The following is a 24,377-nucleotide window of genomic DNA, read 5'->3' on the forward strand; positions in this document are numbered from 1 at the left end:
TGTGGCGTGCAGGTAAAGGCAAAGTGTGATCGTAGAATCAAAGGCAATGAAGAGGAGGATGTTCTAGAGACTCGATTGGATGTTGTCTGACATTGCTAGGTTGCTAGAATTGAGTCATTAGAAACATTGCTAGGTTGCTGGTTCATTGTTTCTTGTTGTTTGGTATTTGATTATTGTTGATGTTATGGTTATTGGTTATTATTGGAGTATTATTGGATATTTAATTGGTGTTGTTATTTCCGCTGATGATTGTGATTGTGGTTAGGTGGCTAGTGGGTATGGGACCACTAGTTGTAGTTTTATTTATTATTATTATTATTTTTTTTTTAAAAAGGGTCGGTCGTTTCAAATTCTACATTTAACTCAAATGTAACTCCTACCCAGTAATATTATAAATTTCATTCTTTATTTATCTTTCAAGATAAAATGTCTTTAGTTAAATTTTCATATTTTTTTATTTTTGTTAGCTATATTTATTTGTGTATATATACATATATATAGCTTCTATTTATATTTCTTTAAACTTTGAAATGAGGAATATTTACACATAATATTTTTACACATAGTTACTAATTTTTTTGATAATTTTGTTTGATACAATTTTACTAGAATTCAATCTTAAAATTTATTATTTGATTATGTTATTATTGTTAATAGAAAAAGAAAAAATATTGGTTTATAAATATTTAGAAATATAATAAAAAAATATTGTACATGCAACCACGCATTGCGTGGACTAATACCTAGTAATATAGTAAGAGAAGGAAAATAATAAAATGGGATATAACGCGTAAGTATTTTATATATTAGATACCAGAAGATATTTTATTAAGGATAAATATATTAATTTGGATATTATTAATTTTTTTAATAATATATGTGTCTGTAATTGATGGAGAAATAAAATTATAAATCATAAATCAAATCTCATTGTTCCGTGAGGGGAAAGACTATAACTGGTCATTAGATCCCTTATATAATTGGTTTTAATTACGGTATTATATCAGTGGATTTTATAAATTTTAGTTGGTTATTAGATCCCTATATATCTCAGCTATAAGTATAATATTATTACTTGTTTTCATTTTTATTGGACTGGATTTTTTAAATTTAAAGATTTGTGTAAAAATACTATAACTACATATATATATATATATACATTTTTGGAGACATTTAGCAAATAAATCCTAGAGTTGGTACTTATTTACAAGGAATGTCATTGGCATTAAATTTTAAATTTAAAAATTATATAATGAAATTTAAAACCAAGATTTTGTGCTAAACAAAAATTCCTAAAATATCTCCTTACTCAATCAACGACTAATTACAATATCTCATTAAATATTTATTTTGTAAAATTCCTAAACATTTTCTAAAATATATCCTTAATTCATTACAATATTTAATGCTAAAGTTAGAGGGCAGCTCAAGTAAACACCATCGACATTAGAATATTAGGCATATCTAATTGAGTTTATTAAATTACGATTATGTTAAACAAACAAACAGTACTACGGTATACCATGAATTATATTCTGAATTTAACAGTTTAAATCGGTAACCTAAATTTTTAAACCGGTAAACCTAAATAATATATAGATATAAGGGATATACATTTTAAATTTACAAAATATTAGTCAAATATATAGTGACTTACATTTTTGTTTTAATTTTTAAAATATAGTTCTGCGGGTTAAAATCTAGTCTATATATAATGTTTTACTACATAGTTATACAAATTAAAGTACATATTCATGTCATTTTAATTGGTGATCATATATATTTTTTTGGCAAATATAGGTATTTTTATTAGCAAAAGAATAAACATTGAGCCAATTTCAAATTATCTTCAATTCTTTCACCATTAGAGATTTATAAAATTAATAGAAAGGTAACATCATTTATATTTCTGAAGATATGATTTTAAATATATATATATATATATATATATATTTTACATCTCATAATATAGTTATATTATTATATTACAATACATAGTGAAATTAATTTAATTTTGAAAATATGTAAGGGATAATATTTATCAATTTTTTATAATATTTACCAATTTTAGAATTTATAGGAGCAAAATATTGTGTATATAAATAAATTAAATAGCAGTGGCAGTTGATAAAAAAATATATATTATGTAATTTTATGGAATACTAAGAACGAATAATAAATTGGGTACGGAGCTTTCTGGTGACAACACGTCAGCTTTTTCTCCATAATGCTTCTCTTTTAATATATAGGAGATTACATAGTATACTAATCAGTGATGTATCACCAAAATAATGTATAACCAACCATATAGAAAACCTCAACTCTGTCCTCCTTCCTATGTTCCTATAGAGAGAATCTTGTGTCTAACCTCCTCCACCATGAAGGAAACCTTGGCTCCACCTTCCTCCCTTGGGAGATAACCTTGCTTCTAATCTCCTCCACCTTCCTCCCTTGGGAAGATAACCTTGCGTCCAACCTCCTTCACCATAGAGAGAACATCGGCTCTGCCATCCTCATGTGTGGACAGAACATGTTCACGTCTTTTAGTTATCTCGAAATGGTTTTCTCCGACAACCAATGAAACTAATGACTTTTTTCTAACATACAAAATCTTTTGATAGTAACTAATGTTAAATTTTCCAATGTATTCGTGGAAGTGTTTTTCACACCATGATATAGCCTTTGTCTCTGGAACGTCCCGACTGCCACCTTTCTTAGTGAGCCCATGTCCACAGGCCCACCTTTCTTAGTGGGCCTCACGTCTACTCATGGCCCATCCATATCCGACGGCTGGTATGTTAAGTCCGGAAGCTTTAAATACTTGTTTACCGACCCTACAAATCATCATATGATATTTCCCTGTGTTTTGTCCTCACTCGCACAATTTCGACAATTTCTTCCCGAAAGGTTACCCATCCTGACACTACTTCAGCTCAAGCATGATTAACTCTGGAGTTCTCTCAGGACCCTTGATCGAAACGATAAGTGCACTTTGGTGACATAGGTGGTCAAATCAATTCTTTTAATCCTATCTGCAAACCAGGATTTAATAAATCAGTTGTTTAATCAAACCTAGTGATTTTATAAAAGTCTGAATCCAATAACCCAAATTTGTTAAGATTTTAAATGACTTTTTATAAATCACAAACTAATTTATACTATAAAAGATGGTCAACTCTCTCCATATGGGTGACACGTCAGCAGTGGAGGAAATGCCACCTGTCAACTCAAATTAAAAGCACATAAATTAAATGCAAACATATTTAAAATTAAAAAGGAATCTAAAACATCTTCCATGTCTTTTATTTTTTTTCTTATCACAAACAATTTTAATATTTATATAAAAATCTAGAGAGGCTTAGAACATGTTGTTGTATTCTTTAAGAGTTTAAGGATGTATCACCAAAAGATAAAAATATATCGAGAGTAAAACCAAAGATTCGCTTTGTCCTCTTAGGGTAAACAATGAAGATATGAACATATAGGTTAGGCGTTAGAATTTTCTCAACAATTTGAAGAGTTGCAACAATGATTGTGAATTTGTTTAATATTGTAGAGAAAATCATAAAAGTGTGTCTTTAGAGAAATAAATTTTTATATATGAAAAAATCGGAGTTTTGTTCATTATCGAATTAAAAATAGTTAAATCAATGATAGAATGTTGGTTGAGGAAAATAGAGAGAGAAAAGAAGAAGAAAATTAAATGAAATTCTTATTGAAAACTAAATTCTAGAGTTATATTAAAGAAACTGAATAGCTAGCATAAAGGGAAGTTGTATATCTTAATTATAATCATTAGAGAGTTAACCAAGCTACATGAAAATCTTTTTGATAAAAGAGAATTTGAGAGTCCCATTGTTTTTAGTTGAGATGCTTAAATACAAATATATCTAAATACCTAAATTTTAGACAAGAATTATAAGATGTTTAAATGTTTAAATCTACCAATCAAATGTGCAAATTGTATGATTATTTTACTTTCTAAAAAATATATTAATAGTTTTTGTCTACAAAAATCATTTTAATAAGATTTAGCTTTAAACAAAATTTAGTATCCGTTACTTCATCACAAAAAAATCTTAGTTTTGTTTGTTAATATATAATTTTTAATCTTTCAAATGTGAAAATATAAGAATCAAAGAAGATATTGCAATAATTGAGTAATTAGTAAAAGCTTGATCCGATATTTTCTAACAGAGAGAAAGGGAGAAGTAGTATGAGCAAAGTTTGATCTGATATTCTCTAACGAGAGAGATGACTAGGAACTCAGTTGACGATTTTGCACGTAAGATTTCTTGCCTAGCATCCCAATCAGCCTCTCTAGGAGAGAACATCGAAGACTCGAAGTTGGTGAAAAAATTCTTCAAAGGACTCCGATCCCAAGAAACAAGTTCATTCATTGTAACTTCCCTTGAGAAAGTCCTAGACCTAACTTCAATAGAGTTCCTAGTCATCTCTCTCGTTAGAAAATATCGGATCAAGAGCTTTGCTCATATACTTCTCTCGCTTTCTCATTAAAATTGTTAGAGTATCATTACTAGTAGTTCTCTCATGGTTTCTCTTATAATTGGGGCCCAAAAATTTAATAAAAAACCTGTTTTTTGTTTGATTAAAAAGAGAATCGATTCTCTGGGAAGAAATTAAGTAACGGTAGTAGCAACGCTACGTGGCATATTCTGATTCGTTGATGCGTAAATATAAAAAGGAATTTTTTTTTCCCTTTTTTCTTCTTTCTTTCTTCCTCGACCGTCTCTCTCTTCTCTGTCGATCCAAACGGCGAATCAAAGCCGATTCATTGAGAGACCGCAAAAAATCAATTGATTTACTCACAGATTCGGCGTTCAGGAAAACTATCTCGGCTTCATCGGCCAAGTTCCCTCTTACGAGTGTTTGAACTCTCTCAAAGACGGTAAAAAGTTTCTCCTTTTCTTCCCCAGAATTTGAAAAATTGATGATTTTGCTTGGTTTTGTAAATCAAGGGTTTTAGTATTCTTATTAATGATTGTGATATACCCTTATTCCTATATATCAGATTCATGCTTGATTATGATTTGTGATACCAATTTAAAGATTGAAACTTTGGGATTTTGGGTGTACTTGTAGAAGTCATGTTGTCTTATTAGTTGGGATTGATCTATTTGCACAAAGGTCTCTCCTTTGATTAGTGTTTTGTATGATTGTTTGTAATGTATGGTGTAAAGATATGATAACATTAGGTTTGTTCAGTACTTAGACCTCAGCTTTGCTTTTGGTACAGATTTGGATTGGAAACTGATCTATGTAGGCTCTGCAGAAGATGAGACTTATGATCAACTTCTCGAGAGTGTTCTTGTAGGGCCTGTTATTGTTGGCAACTACGGGTTCGTTTTGCAGGTAACATATATGTTTTAGCATGTTTGAATATTTATGTTTTTTTGGGGCAAAGCATTAATTCGAAGCAAAGCCAACATTTTCCAAACAAGCTAATATGTTCTAGAGTGTTTTTATTCCAATCCTAAGGCAGGGGACTTGAGTGGTAAATCATATATGCAAGAGCAAAGTAACTGTTGGAGATATATTTATGTTTGAGCCTTACGTGTTCTTACTTATTTTGATTTAGGATGAGAATTGCCTTCTTATTGCGTTGTAGGTATAGAGACAGGAAAGAAACTGTACTCATAGGGCCTCTCTTTGCTAGCTAAAATTTGAATTCGGATGCTATCATATTCACCTAGAGTAGTAGGTATAGAGATAGGAAATAAACTTTGTATTGGTCCGAATTTCTCTTCACTTTAGTGATAGAAAACGGACTATTATTGTTTTCAGCTATCTGAAGTTCGTAAAACCCCATTTGGATGTTTCAGTGACTCAATACCATTCCTAATACTTTAGTTTATCTGTTTGTGTGGTTTTCTCTTTGTGTTTGTTGTGTAAGTGTGTGCCTTGTGGCCCGTTTTCTCACTCAGCTTGACACTAAAATGCAGGCGGTTGAGGCAACAAAGAACGTGGAGCAGCAGAACCTTTCTCTTACTGTTTTTTTTCGTCCTTGCTTTCTCCGTTTTGTTCTTGGATTGGTACAGTTAAAAGAGACCATTTTCCAACAACAAACCTCATACAGTTTGTGTAGATTTTTGATTATTGTTAATTAACGATAAATTATGGAAATTTGGAAAGGGGTGGTTTAATGTTAAAACAAAAAATAATGAGACTTTGGAAGGAGCTTTGATCGAACTTAGTCTCATATATTACCAAATTTGACACCTTTGTAAAATATGTTTCATATTCTAAAGTTTGTAAAATTTTATTGTTTTATATTTTATGTAATATAAAAATTTTAAATAATTGTTTTGTCAATTTAGAAAATTAAAGTTTGATAATTAATAAACACAAATTAAAAAATTATTATTTAAATGTTTGAGTAACTTTCTTTAGAGTTCTCTAGTAATGGAGTGATTTTGCATAAGTTCTCTTAAGATTGCTTTACTTAATTTAGTATTAATTATATAATTAATTAATATGAGAGTAACTATGGAGGGTTGCTCCACTAACGATGGTCTTAGGCGGGAATACAATGAAATACAAAACGAGTTTATTATATATCACAGAACATGAGATTACATTTGAGAGTGAGGCAAGCAATGATAAGCTTTGCCCTTGATGTTTTATTTGGAAGTAAAAGAAACTTGAACATGAACACACACAAATGGCATGTCCTCACACCGAATGGAAACAAGAGTCACACTTGGTACCGTATAAACGCCCAAAAGTCAAACTACAAGCTTTCTGTAGCAGTGGCAGTGATTGTCACCTCCCTCAATAACCGCCCAGCAAACTTTAGGAGAAGTGTATACCAGAACGCAACACTTACAACATTCAATATCGTCCTTATTGTGGGCACTTGGGCACTCGCCAAGGAACACACGTGAAGCGGCCGTAAGACATGGACCACCAGTACCGCATGATACGCCCCCCGCAGCCTCGCTCTTATGGATTCCTAGATCGATGTTGACATATTCATCAGCGAAAGATAAATTAAGAGACAGCTGCATATGCCAATATATGGATGAGATCAACTTTGTAAAACTAAAATATTATACCAGTTGAAGCCATCAGGACAACAACCAAGAGAACAGTGAAGCTGACGGAGTTGATGAGGTTCTTTGCCATTTCTTTCCTTCTTTGCTTTTCCTTCGCTATAAAACTTTTTTTTTCTTTGTTTTTTTTTTCTTTTAGTTAAACTTTGATGATTTAAATTCGTAGATGTTATCATATATTTATAGTCAAAATTTTGTAACTTTGATATACTCGTTTGATCACTTCATAATGTGGCCACAATTATACACAGCCATCTTTGTTTTCGTCTTTATTAAAACATGTTTTTGTCTTTAAAATATTAACTTAAAAAAGGTCATCTCTGTATAAATTGTTTTTAACGTTCATTTTTAGTTAGTTTGAAATAACTATTGTTTAAAATTGATATCGTTGTTGTCATAGACCGAGTAAGCAGGAATCTTGGCAATATTTTAATCCAATAATGATACCGATTTGCCTTCATTCATTAATTAGCTTTAGGGTTTCAGCTACAACGCAACTATCATGGCGACACTATCTCCTAACTTCTGTATATGCGAGACAACAAGAGTATTATTGTTATAACTTTCCTGGAAACGAGCTATATTTAATGACACTCTCATCTTTTTCAGATGATCTTTTAAGTTTGGTTTGAATTGTGTGTAAGTACATATTGAAAATTAACAAAAATTAAATGAGAGAGTATACATATAAGCTTATATGAGAATTTTTTGTTTCACATAAGATTAGTTAAATCATTTTGATTTGGTATGTCTAATATTAGTGATGTTAAAATTAGTATAAACGAGGATTTAATTAACATGTATTGAAACGGTGGATTAATGATAAACTTTTATTAATATTGACTCAAACATTTCCCGTCCAGTAATCCATCTGTGTTATTTTAATCTTTTAATGTAATACTACAAAAAAAATGTACTCTTTCTGTTCATAAAGAGTATCATTATTTTAGAGTTTTATCTTTGTTTCAAAATAATATAATTTTACATTTTCGATATATTATTTTATATTTTCAATAAGTATTTTACATTAAATTTCATAGTTTTACTATTAATCTATGACTAAATTAACTCACTAAAAACTTATTAAATAGAAAAAAAGACAATTGTTGTAATAAGGAGGTGTTGAACCGAGGTTAGGGGGTCAACCTATTAAAGAAATACCAACTATGCTACTAAGAATTTACAACTTTACATGTAAAACAATACTATTTCAATATTTTACTCGGTCAGTTGACCCACTTAAACTCTACGTGGGTCCGCCATTGCTTACGGATAAATAGTGAAAGCCTCTTTGACCCAATGGTTGATCAAATATTGATTAATGCTTCTCTACCATAAGATTTGGGGTTCGACGCCCAGATAATACGATTTATTAAATAATTTGCCGACTAAAGGGACAAATTTACTTGAGATTCCAACTATGCGTAATCAGAGCTGTTCACCATTTGAACAAAAAATAGAAAAAAGAGCTGTTCACCATGATTCTACACATGGTGAAGGAAGTATTGTCCGTGATTCTATACATGGAGAAGGATATATCGTCTGTCAAAAGAAAGAAGTGTAATCTATGGTAAATAGGGTTGGAGAGAATTATCTCTAGTAAAATCGTCTATGTAATCATTCTCATAATTTATATTAAATAATTAATTGTTCCTATGGTACAACACGATATAATATTTTTTATATTTTTATAATAATCAGGAGTTTGGTTTGAAGTTATCTAGATTTTGGACCCACGCTATGCGTGGATTTATTTGATATATTTTGATGCAAATTATATATGATTAATGACCTTTGATGAAATATTATCTTATAAAATTTTAAATTAGTATTAAAGAAAAAAATAAATTTCAGAGAAACAATTTTTAAAAATATAAAAATCAGTTGTGTTATAAAATCATATCTGATAAACAAATCATGAATTTAACTTGACGTCCAGGTGAGATGGATCAAACTGGTGACCTCACATATCCTAAACCATTTCTTTGACCACCAGAAAAACGAAACAATTTTATAATCATGAATTTATCTCGTTTTTCTTATTTAATTGATCACGACCACCTATTTTTCATGTTTTTTTATTCAATGTTTTCTTATTCTTCATATTCTTTCTTGTTATTTTCATTGTCAAATTTTATTGTAATTGTCATCATTACTTTTACCGTTCGGTTCTTCGTTATACTCTTCTTCTTCTTCCTCGTCAACTTCTTCACATTCTTCGACTGAGAAAAACCTTTTTTTAGACTACCACACAATTTGTTAACCCATCAAACTCCAAAACCAAAATCATTTATTTTTTCATAAAATTGCAATTCATAAAGACCAGCATAGTCAACACATGCACCCAATTATTGATAACTTCATCCATATACATATTCGGTTTTAGATTCACACATATTGAAACTTCTCAAACCAAAATCCTTACTTGCAGAAAAAGTAATATGAACACATGTATAATTAAAACAGTATTTGTGCTTTTCATCTATACTTCTTCTTTAAACTCAAATAACATCAAATCAAGGTCTTGCGACGTCAATCCTTCTTTCTTGAACTTAAAAATAAAAAATTTACTGCAAGAATATCAAATCATCTGTAAAGTCATACACAAAAAAAACATGTTTTACAGCTCATAAGAGATATAAAGCACAAACGGAGATAAATAAGATAGTTTCAAGATATTAAAAATTTTAAGATATAATATTTAGTAATTCTTAAACTTATAAATTATTAATAGATATTAAATATTTGATAGACTATTAAAATACGATAATTGATATTCTTATTCATAAATTTAAATATTTATGTCCTGTGTATAAGTGAATTTGTCTATAATATTTGTAATTCATTGTCAATAATATTTTTTAATTATTTCAAATTCAATTCCAATACCATAAAATTTACAATATCCAAAATTCTAATCTTATTATAACTATTTAAAATCTATAAAAAGATAAAGTTTCATTAATATTTAACTCTAAGAAAATGTTACAAATATTTAAACTACATAGAAAGTTTTAAAATATTTTAAAATATTTAATCTCTATTAAAAATTTAAAAATTTAAGAATTACTAAATATTATATATCAAATTTTTTAATATCATTATATGACTTATCTCCGTTTGTGCTTTATATCTCTTATGAGCTGTAAAACATGTTTTATTGTGTATGACTTAGGATCGACGAAAAGCACAAATATTGTTTTAACTATACATGTGTTCATATTACCTTTCTGCAAGTAAGAATTTTGGTTTGAGAAGTTTCAATATGTGTGGATCTAAAACCGAATAAGTATATGGATGAAATTATCAATAATTGGGTGCATGTGTTGACTATGCTGGTCTTCATGAACTGCACAAATTTTTTGAGAAAATAAATGATTTTGGTCTTGGAGTTTGATGGGTTAACAAGTTGTGTGGTAGTCTAAAAAAAACGTTTTTCAGTGTAAAAAAATCATAAATTTAACTCGACGTCCAGGTGATCAGGCGGATCAAACTGGTGACCTCACATATTCTAAATCATTTCTTTGACCACCAGAAAAACGAAATAGTTTTATAATCATGAATTTATCTCGTTTTCATATTTAAATTATTGCTACCACCTATGTTTCCATGTTTTTTATTCAATGTTTTCTTATTCTTCATATTCTTTCTTGTCATTTTCATTGTCAAATTTTATGATAATTGTCATCGTTACTTTTACTGTTCGGATCTTCGTTATACTCTTCTTCTTCTTCTTCATCCTCATTAACTTCTTCACATTCTTCCACTGAAAAACATTGTTTAAAAAACTACCACACAACTTGTTAACCCACTCCAAGACCAAAATCATTTATTTTCTCAGAAAATTTCTGCAATTCATGAAGACCAGCATAGTCAACATATGCACCTAATTATTGATAATTTCATCCATATACTTATTCAGTTTTAGATCCACACATATTGAAACTTCTCAAACCAAAATCCTTACTTGCAGAAAAGTAATATGAAGACATGTATAGTTAAAACAATATTTGTGCTTTTCGTCGATCCTAAGTCATACACAAAAAAACATGTTTTACAACTCATAAGAGATATAAAACACAAACGGATATAAGTAAGATATTTTCAAGATATTAAAAAATTTGATATATAATATTTAGTAATTCTTAAACTTCTAAATTTTTAATAGAGATTAAATATTTAAAATATTTTAAACTTTAGATGTAGTTTAAATATTTGTAACATTTTTTTAGAGTTAAATATTAATGACACTTTAACTTTTTATAGAGTTTAAATAATTATAATATTTTAACTATATTATATTAAAATTTTAATATAAATTATAATAGAAATTTTAAAATAAATTTTAATAGATATTTTTAAAATTTATAAACTATAATATTTTGAAACCTTTTTAAAGCTAAGACTTTTAGAAGTTTCAATATTTATAATACTTTAAATTTTTAAAAGGTTTTGAAATATAATATTTGAACCTTTTAAAAGTTTTAATATTTCTAATATTTTAAAATATTAAAATTTAAAATTTATAATATTTAAAATATTTTTAAAAGCTAAGAACTTTTAAAAGTTTCAATATTTATAATATTTAAACTTTTAAAATTTTAAAATATATTTTTTTTTTTTTTTGAAACTTTTGAAACTTTTAATTTGATCAAATAAAAAAATGGATCAAACCGAAAAAAACTTTTAAGCTTAGACGCCTGATAAATCAAGTTTTCCTGCTAATTCATTGTTGGAAGCATATTAATCTTATTTATACTAGTTCTGAACCATTGTCTAAAAAATTTCTAGCCGATGTGGGACGTTGTACATAGTTCTTTTATTTCCATAAATTTAAAATTCTGGAAATTTAGAAAATGTTAATGAATGACATCTCAAATCCTGATAGGTTGTTTAAAATAATTTTTAATATAGAAAATTCTGGAAATTTAGAAAATATTAATGACTGACATGTCGAATCCCGATAGTTATTTAAAATTCTATTTGGATGTCTTAAGGAGCTTGTAGCTCCTACTTTTATTTAGTACTAAATGAGGACCCGCCCGAGGTGCGGGTTTAAAGTTTTATAAATTAAATTAAATTTAACAAAAATATATTAAAATTTGTTGTATGTTATTTATAAATCTTATTTTTGTTATAATACACTGATTTATATCTGTTTACAAATCTTTTATGTATGTTACTATTAAAAGTTTATTTTTTACACATAAATATACTCTATGTTACAAATATATTATTTATCACCACCTAGAAAATGTCTATATAAACACATTAAGCCAACTATTTTACTTTCACTTATGCATAGTTTTTTATCTACTAAAATTGTTGGCTCAAAAAATATTTTGAATAAAAAATATATTACATAATATACTAATCAATGTTGTACCATCACAATAACGTATCACCACCATGGAGAAAACCTCTGCTCCATCCTCATCCCTTATTGAGAAAATCTTGTATCCAACCTCCTCCACCATGGAGAGAACCTTGGCTCCGCCTTACTCCCTTAGGGAGATAACCTTGCGTACAACCTCCTCCACCTTCCTCTCTTCGGGAGATTACCTTGTGTCCAACTTTCTCCACCATAGAGAGAACCACGGCTCTGCCCTCCTCCTATGTGGAGAGAACATGTTCATGTTTTCTTGCTATCTCAAAATAGCTTGTTCCAAGCCTCCGACAACAATTGGGAAGTAAAAACCTTTTTCTAATGTCACAAAATTTTTTGATAGAAACTAATGTTAAATTTCCCAATGTATTCGTCTAAGTGTCTTTGACACACCATGATGTAGTCTCTGTCTCTATAACACTTCAACCGCCACCTTGCTTAGTGAGCCCATGTCCACTCTCAGTCCATTGACCCACCTTCCTAAGTGGGCCCTACATCTATTCCCAGCCCGTGGACCCGCCATATTTGATAGCAGGTTTGTTACGTCTGGAAGGCTTAAAAAACTTGTTTACCGACCCTACAAATCAACAAATTATATTTTCTTGTGTTATGTCCTTAGTCGCACAGTTCCGACAATCACTTCCGGGAATGTCATCCATCATGAAGTTTTCTTAGGAACCTTGACCGAAAAATAAGTGCATTTTGGTGACATATGTGGTAAATCAATTTTTTTAAATCTTTCCGCACACCAGCGTGTCACAGTCTTTGAGCTCCTATGGATCTATCAACAATGATTTATTTTTTTCCAATCTATCTATCTATGTTTGTTGTAAGCTTATGTTTGATTAGCCTATTTTATCCATTCATTAGGTTGATGAGCTTCTACTCGTTATCTTCTTTAGGGATTGAATGAATAATGGTAACAATTATGTTTGCAAAAAAAAAAGGGTTTATGACCAACCAATTAAGGTTGAGAAATTAGAAGAAAATTAATTTGACTTAATTAAAGAAATAATAGAAAATTATAAGCACGGTAATATATGAATACCAAATATTTCAAAGATGAAAATATAAATTAAATAAAACAATCTAAAAATACTACAATAAATTTTGAAATACAATATTAAGAAAAGAAGATGCATACTGTATATTAATTTTTTTTTTGGGTCAACATATTAATCTTACTTATTCCTAACTGAAAAAGAGAAAGTAGGAGAAATTTTGGTTGTAAAAAATAAAAAGAATTTACCTTCCCATTAAAAAAAGTTCCCCAATTAAACAAAGTTGAAAGCATTATTTTTGAATAAATATACTGTTAATTATTAATTCTAAATTTTGTATATACATATATAAATTTTGTATATACAAAATTTAGAATTAATAATTAACAGTATATTTTTCCTAATCCCTTTTTCTATTTATTTGTATTTTAATAAATTAAAATTAAAAATAAGTAAACAATATTATAATTTCGAATTTTATGAAACATATCTATATATATAATCTCCTTATAATTATATAAAAAAACTTTGTATGTTTTTATAAATTCAGTAATTTTTGATAATTATCTTTTTACATTATTAATATTTTTAAAAACAAAAAATTTTATTTTTGTTGTAATCAAATTCCTCCTATTAAATATTAATTTTTATACATGTCAAAATTTAAGATTGATAACTTGACACATGTCAAAATCCTGTTAATGGCTAACTTTCAAAACCAAACTTTATATAATAGGATAAGATTATCTGTATGATTTCTTTTATGTTTTTGAATAATGGATTTTTTTTGTTTGGACGATTCTTTTTTCTTTAGAATTACAAAATTTTATAATTTACAACATAATAATAAGATTTTATTATTATTTTAATAATTTACAACATAATAAAATTTTGACACATGTCGCGATCTATGAATTAGTAATTTTTACAATATAATAATAAGATTTTATTATTATTTTAATAATTTTATTAGTTTAATAATCTACCACAGAGATTTTGACACATATCGCGATCTTATGAATTATTAACTTTTGAAACCATATTTTATATAATAAGATAGATTGTTTGATTTTCATTTTAGTATTTCTTTTAAAAAAAAGGAATCAAAATTCATGTTTCAACTTAAACCATGTGGGCCTTTCAAGCTGACAACACTGGACCCTTTTAAAAGCTCAAATTCGGTTTAGTATAGATGATATTTCAAATTAGGCCTCAATATAGTTTTTTTTTTGTTTACAACAATTTACATGTTACAGTCAAAGTCTTATAAAGAAACGATTATGGTACTAATAAAATTATTAGATCAAAATCAAACAGAATGAAGAAAAATAAATAACTTTATCTCGTTTCTGATCATTCTGATTCTGAGGTATAATATCCAAGAATCACAAATCAAGAAAGCTTCTACTCAGTATTGACCGACCCATTTAATAAAAATTAAAATCAGATAAAAATCCAAACTTTGAACATTTTTATTAACCTTTCATTGATTTTGCTAAACATTTTATAAATTAGTTAAAACGGAGTGGCTGCGATTACACGACAATCACTATCTGTCATGGCCTACTACTCTGCATATCAACCTAAAGAGGAGTGAAAAACTCTGAATCATACAAGGATAGTACTCTGATTATGCAGCTTCTTAGAGACAAATCTCACTCTCTGGACTTCAGATATGACTGTAAGCATCAACACAATATACATTTGACATTGTTCACCATGTTCATCTTTCTGAGGAGACGGACAGACAAGTGAACCAGTGAAGAAGTTACTACTATACAGAAAAACCTCAAGAATCACAATCACCTGAATAGCTAGTGAAAAAGTGAAGAGCTACTCTTTGTTAAGGGCAAAGCAGAGAACTCCACGACACCTGAAAGTACAAAGACTGATCTTGTCGTCAGCTTTCAAGTTATTACATTTGACGATGTCGTTCAAACCTCAATTCAAAAAGTAAATGAACCTTCAGATCATCTAGTCACCGTACAGGACACGATTCCTTGTGAAGTCAAATGACTGAATGTTGCCAAAAAATTTTGAGAGCTGTCCAAATAATCATTTCCATCACACAGGTTATACTTCTACCGAAACCTAAACTTGTTTGTCATGATCTTATTGTTTCTCTCTGTGTATTGTGTTGATTATTTCTATCACAAAGGTATTGAACAGTGCAGTAATAACTAAAGTAGACAAAACAAAGAGACCATATTTATGAAAAAAATGTTTCAATTCAAACGAGAGAAAATATCTGAAACAACATTTGGTTTACACAAGTTACTACTAATAATAGAAAAGATGAACCCAACCGAGTTTAACATCAAAACCATAATAAACCCCCTTAATGTAGCTACCTAATTAACACTTCCTAGAAGTTATTACGTACCATAATCTCAAGTTCAATGACTCTGCAGAAGAAATAAGCTAAGATCAATCAAGTTACAACGTTTCAAGACACAAATCAAACATTATCAGATAGCAAATTAAGGAAGAAGCTTAGTATGTCTCAAGAGCAAAACAGAGTACTCCACGCCACCTGAAAGCCCAAAGACTGATCTTGTCGTCCTCTTTTAAGTCGTTACCCTTGACGACATCGTTCCACCCCCAATTCAAAGCGTAATTCAAGGTCCCGTGTCCACTGTCTTTCTCCATCGCCCATTTCTTAAAACGTACACCCCACTTTTGACATCTTTGGTTCACAAAAATCGCTCCAACACCAATATTCTCATCGTCGTTTTCCTTGTATTCGTCTTTATCTATGGCTCGAGACTCCCCTGGCGTCAAGAAATTGTTCCTGATGAGCTGCTGGAATGGGATTAAGAGACGACTCTGGCCTGATTTCACATCACTCGCTTTTAAACCCTTCTCAATGATCAGCAACGGGTTTGCGGCATCAGCTCTCATTCTTCTCATCACCTGAAAAATCCACTCCGGTGCATCTGAATCCGTCCTCCTTGGGAAAGAAGCAACCTTTGCTTTCTTGAAATTACCACTCTTCCTCTGCTGCACGGCACGCCTCTTGCGGCTTGTTGTGTTCTCCTTTAGGCATGGTTGGTAACTAGGGTTGTTCGTCTCTGTCTTCTCAGACTTAGCCGAGTTGTAACCGAGGAGTAACGAAGGGTTATTATAGCAACGAAGGTTCAGGAACGATGAAGACATAGAAGACGACGACGACCCATCAAGATCATCCAAGTTTCGTCGTAGGTTTCTTACCAATCTCTTCATGTTCTTCTCAAAGAGTCTCGTCGCCTCATCACTCTCTCGGCGGTACTCGTAATCTTCATAGACAATCTTAGATTTCCCCTTCTTTGCACGCAGTAGCTTCGCATCATACACCACAGGATCATCAAAAAAACTAGGGTTTTGTGTGTTTTTCGTCTCGTGATCATCGAGCGATGAAGAAGGAGACATTCTAGAAGTCCCATTAGGGTTTTGTGGTGTGTATCTTCTCTTCACCAAAGACGACCTTTTCTTCCTCGGGAAAAGATAGAAGAAACTCTTCTCGCTATCTTCTTCTCCACGGCGACGACGTTGTTCTTCTTCCTGAACCATAACCGCAGTATCCGCAAGTAAAACAAATTCGACCACATACCTGAATCCGTGAGATGATTCATACTCATGGTGATCAAATTGAAAGAAACTCAAAAAGTTGTGAGAGTGAAAGACGTGATCAGAAAGAAGGAAATTGTTATTGAGAGAAGAGAAACAAGCGAAACTGAAGAGGAAAAGGGGCTTCTCTTGCCTTATATACTTACATTAGGGGTAGGGTTTTTTGTTTTTTCCATTCTTCTTTTGAGTTTAGTAGTTTAATTATTGTGATTAGTAACTAATTATAGCCGTTGTGATCAAGTTAATATAGATGATTAGGGTAATGTCTTAATTACGATTTAGACCCTATTTGGTATTTCCTTTTCCCCGAGAATGAGAAGAGAAGTAGTGAAAAAAATTTAGGAAGTTTCTTTGCAGCTTCGTTTTTGTTTCATGTTTTTATTGTTGTTGTTGTGTATTTAATTTTATTAAGTTTATGTTCGACTTCATACAATAACATGCAATCCAAAACAGTTGATAGTCTCAAAAGTTTATTAATCTTTACAAACCAAAAACCGTATTGTCACAACTTTTCAATGAGACATTTCTACATAAAAACATGAGATTTGAACATATAATTGCATGAAAATAGCTGATGATAACCCAAAAAAGAACTTAAGGTATATAAACCAAAAATGTGGGAAGAATTCTCATTTTCCTATACCACGCAAGCCAAAACTAAAATAAGACATCTTATGAAAACAGAGGGAATAGTGTTCTTTTTGTTCTTCAGATTTTCTATTTCTTTAATGATTTGAAAAATAACATAAGCATTTGTTTAGTCATAGTCATAGTAAATGTTAAATGAAAAGAGACAAAAGGTTATTTAACTAATAATGAAACAGTTTGAAATTCTAAACAAAGGAGGAAGATGAATAGAAAAGGCCGGTTTACTCTTTGCTCTTTATCTTATTCAATGCTCATTTGCTGCTCTCCTAATAACTTTGCTTCCATCTGAGCTCTATTCCATCTGGCGCGAGAATCTGAATTCGGGTTCTACATCCATCGCCCACGCAAACTTCTCCAAAAGAGACTTGGTGAATATCTACACAACACAGAGAAACATATAAGAAAAAAGACTTGTATCTTTTTGTTCAGAAGACAACCATGTTTCTGGAAAAAGCTTTTACCTTTTCGATTGGCACTTCATGACGTTTGCACCATGCAACTGTGATCCTAGGATCCAGGTAATTGATCTTAGACGTGCCCAGTGCCACGGTTTTCAAGTCCTCTTTTGTATGCATATCTCGTTCCATTTTTTCGATCTTAACGTTCTGTTGAGCAATCTTCTTCTCCCACCTGCAATAAGTACATTCAAAGGACGTAAATCTTAAAGAAGAGATAGATACAAATATCTTGGAGAAGTAAGAGGGGAAAGTTATGTTACGCGTTTGGTTCTAAGTTTCTAAGCTTCTTCCCATCAGAACCTTCCAATGGTGGTTTTCCCTTTTTGGCCCGGTCAAGATTAGTTTTCAGCTCTTTAAGACCCTCCTACAGAATTATTAAATACAGACAAACGTAAGGGCATATAATGAATCCAAAAGAAAAGCACACAACTCCAAAAAGTTATTAATAAAACTTCATAAGAGATTTGTACCCTGAGTTCTTCTAATCTCGCAGCCAATTTTTCAATTTGCGCACCATGTGACTTAGAAACAGTACGCTGATGATTACAGATTATGGCAACCTGAGAGTTTGAAGTATTTCATGAATCTGACACATGGGTTATGCACCGAACAAGAAATCACCAGGAGAATGAACAATTTTTTTACCTCCTTGTTTGCTTTCTGATAAACTACTATTTTCTGAGTAACATCGCCATCTTTGGTTTCTTGATTCAACTGCCACACACATCAAAACGGACTACAGTTGTGAAAATGTAAAAGGAAGACAATAAAGATGTATAAAATCTTGTAATTGGGTTTCTATAACTAAATTGAATAGCAGCATAAATCCAATGTAAACTCAAAAGATCAAGATATAAAAACATACCATTGCATCCAATGTGATGGAAGCATTATATGTACGGAAAACTTTAGCTGTGAGACCAGGTACAAGTTCCTTCAGATGAGCATTCAGTTTACTTGTGTCTAACTCATCAAAAAGATCGTCTGATTTGGATTTTCCTGGATAACGCAAAAAAGAAAGCAAGTTACTTGAATCAGTCACAAGAATAAAATAACCTCTGATATAAAAATGTCAAGTCGATATCTCACCCGCCTGGAACTGTCCAATGGCTTTGTAAACAAGAGGCTCAACCTCGACTGTGTTCACATACTGGATTGAATCCTTACCAAGAAAGTCAAACTGGGTACATACAAAGAAAGATTGAAATGTGTGAGATTGTAAGTCTTCTGCCCAGGATTAAATACATGTTATCCATTTTCACAAGTGTACTCGTTATATGAAATTAGTGTAAAACATCAAGGATCAAATTAATACCTTTATTTTATTTGGAGGAATACACTCCACATTTCCAACTTTTAAAGTACAACAACCAACAGTGTCCGCCTCATCATCATCCTACCAATCAAAAAAGAAAATATGAGATTTCTTCAGAAGACTTTCTTTTTTACGCGCCAATTATTTGTTAGAAATCATTTTCTTTTACATAAGAACTTGCAAAATACTAGTTCAAAATTACCTTCTCATTTCCAGCCCTAAGCGCCAATTTATCAATGAGATATGTCGCCACAGCAATTTGCCTTGTTTTAACATCCTTGGCGGTAAAATTCTTGGTGTATGTTGTTCTAATATTATCTATATGGTCCTGCAGTCAAAACAAATATATTGCTAAAAAGGAGAAACAATGAAAGAGTAAGTACGAATCATAGTGAAAGCTGCTTACCGTAAGATTCCTAGCTTTCTCGTATTTCTCTTTGTCGCTCAGCCCTTTCAGAGAACTGCTAGCTGCCAAAAATACATACTTGAATTCTTTCGGGTTAATAGGATCATTCCAGAAAGCTAGCCAGGTGACTGTGTTATCATGCTTTACTTCTTTCCAACTGCATAGTCACACAGCTCTCATGGCTTAGTAAGATCATTATATCATGTTTTTCAATTTTGGAGAATAGCCATGGAAAAACAAGACCTTTCACCAGTGATTGGACATTCTGGAATAGGAGCATCTTTCCCGATATTTAAGGTGATCTCGCATGGACGGATACGCCTCTTTAATTTTCCCATCTGAAAAACAGACAGTCAGATGGTTTTGAAAGCGAAAACAGAATAGACCATGCCTTAACTGAAGCCACCGAAAACCGCAACATCAAGGTATGTTGTTTACAGAAACTAGTCTCTGAGAGACAAGACTAACCTTGGGATGTTCTCCACGGCCTCTGAAAAGCCCAGGCGGTTCAACTCTAAAATTACCAACCTGAAAGACAAACATAGGTTTGAGTCAGGAACTAGCTAGTGAGGAACTCTGTTTTGGGGGAAATGACAACGCGATGGGAAGAATTACCTTTTCTTTGACACCGTCAACAACAGCCCACATATATTTCTCTTCTAGCTTCAGTTTCTCCTCTTTAGCAGCTTTTTTTTCCTGTAACATGTCAATTACATCATGATATACGTCTCATCTTGAAAGTTGTTAACAATATCAAAACAGGTCTGGCACACAAATGTAGTCAGCCATTACACTTGAAATTCTCTTTTATAAATTACCTCTGTGCTCATTTGTTTCTTCTTCTCTTTCTCTTCCAAATGCCACTCATATATGGGAGTAAAGTCACATTCATCCAACTTCTGTATCACGTGTTTTTTGCCAAGCAATATTCGCCAGTCATTCCAGAAATTCTCCCTAAATTGAGGTTTATCATAATACTCTGTCTCTCTCATCACTGCAAACATAGTCGCAACCTGTATATCATCAACAAAGCATCAGCATGGATAACAATGGTTTCTTGGAATGACATAAGAAAGCACTCTAGATATTGAAATGGATCAGTTAAGTTAAGAAACGGGTGTATAACATTTATCAGTAAGATTGAGAACGTGGATTGAGAGGACAACCTCTTCTTGTTCAATAGTTAGGTCAACAGGCTTCCCCTTGTACAAAATCTTAATGCCGTGAGGCTTGTATGGTGGTGGGAATATTACACCGTTGTGCACCAAGGTAGTCCATTTTCTCTGCCCATCTCCGGAGGAAGGTAATGATTTCGAAGACGTAGAATATTTTGAGTCCTTCGTTACTTTCTTAGAGTTTTTGGTCATTGCTTTGGACCGAGGAGAAACGACTCTTGTCACTTTTGGCTTTGCAGCTGATGAAGTCGAACTTAGTTTTACTGCTTTAGGCTTTGCAGCTGATGTTTTACTGTTGGAGGAATCTGATTTTAATCTCTTGGATATTGGAAGATCATCATCATCATCAGTTCCATCTTCTCTGGTAGATAACTGTTTAGCTTTCATTGGTTTAGGTGAAACCAAAACCCTTCCCTTATCATCTGACTCTTTTTTGACAGAATCTTGTTTCATTTTCACCGAAGTAGGTGAAGCTGATACCTTGGCCTTCTTCAAGGAAGATTGATTTGGTGAACTATCCTTCTCCAGAGGTCTCTTACCTAATACCTTACTGTTCGGCACTTCATTCTTAAGTGTGGGACCATTCTGATGCAACTTTTTAGCCAAAGGTTTCTTTTCATCAATAGAGACCTGTTTGGCCCCTGACATTCCACTATCATTCTTCTTCCGACACATTATTAACGAGATTGGAGCTTCATCATCTGACTCATCTTTTATAGTTTTGTTTGCTCTATCAAGAGGTTGATCACCACTATTCTTCTTTTCTGGCTGCGGTGAAGAAAGCTGCCGTGAAGAGTTCGGGACTTCATTCTTGAGTGTGGAACCATTCTGATGCAACTTTTTAGCCAAAGGTTTCTTTTCATCAATAGAGACCTGTTTGGCCCCTGACATCGCACTATCATTCTTCTTCCGACACATTATTAACGAGATTGGAGCTTCATCATCTGACTCATCTTTTCTGCTTCCGTTTGCTCTATCAAGAGGCCGATCACCAGTATTCTTTTTTTCTGGCTGCGGTAAAGAAACCTGCCGTGAAGAACTTGGCCCTTTATTTGGCCGACTGGAATTTCTAGATCGTATCAAACTTATAGGTTTATCATCATCCTCAGAATCCTCATGCTCACTTTTACATTCAGACTGATCTTTATGTGACTGGCTCCTATCCTTAATAGTAGAGGGAGTATCATTCCGCAATGGTGACTTTGCTGGTGAAGCCTTAGAAGAACATAATGGCACAGAGGATTTCACTGTAGAAGTTCTATTCGAAGGAGTGGTTCCATTTGGGCTAGTCACAGGCGATCTCATAGGTGAAACCTTGCTGGAAGGAACTGCCTTGCTTCTCTGGGGAACAGATTTCGACTGATTCGAATTAGAAGCAACATTAATTTTCCTCTTGAACACTAAAGGTTTGTCATCATCACTGTCTTCATACCCATTATCCATCACAGATTCTGAAACAGTTTCAGTGCCCATACTCGATTGAACAAGACAAGAACTCAAACCAACTTCTGACCATAAATTAAACAAACCACAAAGAAATGTCAGAGGTTCCCCAAACAAACACCATTACGACTACAAACAGCAAAATGACTACACTACAAGATAATGAGTACAGTGATTCATAAACCCAAGAAACAACACTTTGATATATATATATATATATATATATATATATTGACACACTACAAAGATTTGAACAACGCGCATGTTTAAGTAAGACCCATTAAATCAAGAGACTACATCGTGATTAGATGAACACATAATTAGATAAAAACATATATTTGAAGAATCCAGTGCATTTGGAATACCAAATCCCCAATTCAGAACAAGAAACCCTAATTTGTGCTATAACTGGGTAATGATGGAAATTGAGCTTTAATCCAATTAAATTTCTGAGAATTAACGTCGGATTGAAGAAGCTACCTTCGTCCAGAGATTGAAGAAATTGTCCAGCGAAGCCTATCTCTCTCTCTCCCTCGTTTCTGTGTTCTCTCTTCTGCTCTGATGGTTTCTCTCGTTTTAACGACGAGGAGACTAAGGCATAAGGAGACTCTCTGCAGGTTAGAGAGTTCTACCGCTTGAGGGTTTTGTTTTCCTCACGACGTCGTATCGAGTTGCGCCATAACGTTTACTTTTACCGCCAGACATTTTTTTCACTTTTATCGCCCATAAACTTTTTTTTTTATTGCCAAAATCCCATAAAAAAGATGGGTCAATGATGGAGAATATTTCTGTAAATAATATTAGTGATAAAATCGTGAATGGAAAAAAAATAGTAATTTTTAATCCGACAAAATTACGTGTCATCGGATAAATTAGTATTCGGATATCAGTTAGATAAAATATAAAACGTGTCATGAGTAAATGACACGATATTAGATACTAAATAAGATACCACTAGTTAAGATAATTTACATTGAGATCTTTTTGGTTTTCTAAAACCAATGACATAACCTTTGTCAAAGTACACAACATTGTTTTGAACTTTTGGTAGACTTTATAATTTTAATAAATGGTTATAAATAATTATAAATAGGTTATACATAGGTTATATATGAATCCATATATTAATTGGTTACAAGTTGATAGTTCATGTATTAATAGTAACAAATAAAGCCTTAATTGTAACCAAAAATCTTAAACGGGATATTCCAAATTGATAATTCATGGATATTCCAAACTTTATTTTCCGAAGAACATGTTGTTTCCAAAGATCTACAATCACAATATTATCAATTTATTTTCCTGAGATTTTATTGATAAACCACAACGTTAACCAAGTTATTAAAGGGGATAAAAATATACTCTCAATCATAAAAAGAAAGTACACAACTTTTTTTTGTATAATAGAATATATAATTTTTATAAGTTAAATAGATAATATATTAAATATAGGTTGGTTACAAAAAAAAAAGTTATAGATTGAATTACGGGTCAATTAGTCTATTAGTACATTTTATGAATATAACATCTACTTTTCTATAAATATATGAGCAAAACATACATATTTAAGTACTAAACAACTAAAATTAAACTTTTAAATTATTAGATAAAATAACTAACTGATTCTTTTATAAATAACAAGATTTATTTTAATTTGGTTTGAGTTTAAAGTGTGACCAAAATAAAATATTTTAATTTAAGACCGACAACCCAGTCCGACCTACCGGTTCACGGGTTTTTAGCGGGTTTTATTTGTTAGGTTTTTAGAGGTTACCCGGACCGGAATACCTATCGGATTATGGTTGGATCGAACCGACCGGCCGGTCCGGTCCTGGTTAAAAAACATTGATATAAATCATTCATATC

At 31.6% G+C, this 24,377-nt stretch overlaps 1 protein-coding gene, 1 long non-coding RNA gene and 1 pseudogene across 3 annotated transcripts; 1 reads left to right on the forward strand and 2 right to left on the reverse strand.

Annotated features, from left to right (window-relative positions):
• Positions 1-4,744: 4,744 nt before the first annotated feature.
• On the forward strand, positions 4,745-6,278 carry LOC147949161 (uncharacterized). The gene is made up of 2 exons (XR_015582353.1): positions 4,745-4,909; positions 5,258-6,278. It is a non-coding gene; the product is annotated as an uncharacterized LOC147949161 (long non-coding RNA).
• A 9,675-nt stretch (positions 6,279-15,953) lies between these two features.
• Positions 15,954-17,077, reverse strand: LOC104755262 (putative B3 domain-containing protein At5g35780 pseudogene; annotated as a pseudogene).
• Positions 17,078-17,764: 687 nt separating this feature from the next.
• Positions 17,765-23,277, reverse strand: LOC104731642 (DNA topoisomerase 1 alpha). Of its 2 annotated transcripts, none has more exons than XM_087488675.1 (16): positions 22,992-23,277; positions 21,060-22,573; positions 20,712-20,906; positions 20,509-20,589; positions 20,362-20,421; positions 20,137-20,231; positions 19,894-20,050; positions 19,690-19,815; positions 19,488-19,568; positions 19,262-19,352; positions 19,038-19,171; positions 18,818-18,886; positions 18,643-18,732; positions 18,433-18,536; positions 18,176-18,344; positions 17,765-18,090 (listed from the first exon to the last, which is right to left on the reverse strand). In XM_087488675.1, exons 2-16 carry the CDS (start codon positions 22,539-22,541, stop codon positions 18,007-18,009), a joined length of 3,018 nt encoding a protein of 1,005 aa, XP_087344801.1. In that variant the 5' UTR covers positions 22,542-22,573; positions 22,992-23,277; the 3' UTR covers positions 17,765-18,006. The 2 variants fall into 2 exon arrangements, with proteins under 2 accessions (XP_087344801.1, XP_010449383.2); XM_010451081.3 differs by having other exon boundaries at positions 21,060-22,576.
• Between the last annotated feature and the right edge of the window lie 1,100 nt (positions 23,278-24,377).

The sequence above is a fragment of the Camelina sativa genome, chromosome 2 (genome assembly GCF_030686135.1).
Source record: "Camelina sativa cultivar CO46 ecotype springtype chromosome 2, ASM3068613v1".
NCBI lineage: Eukaryota > Viridiplantae > Streptophyta > Magnoliopsida > Brassicales > Brassicaceae > Camelina > Camelina sativa.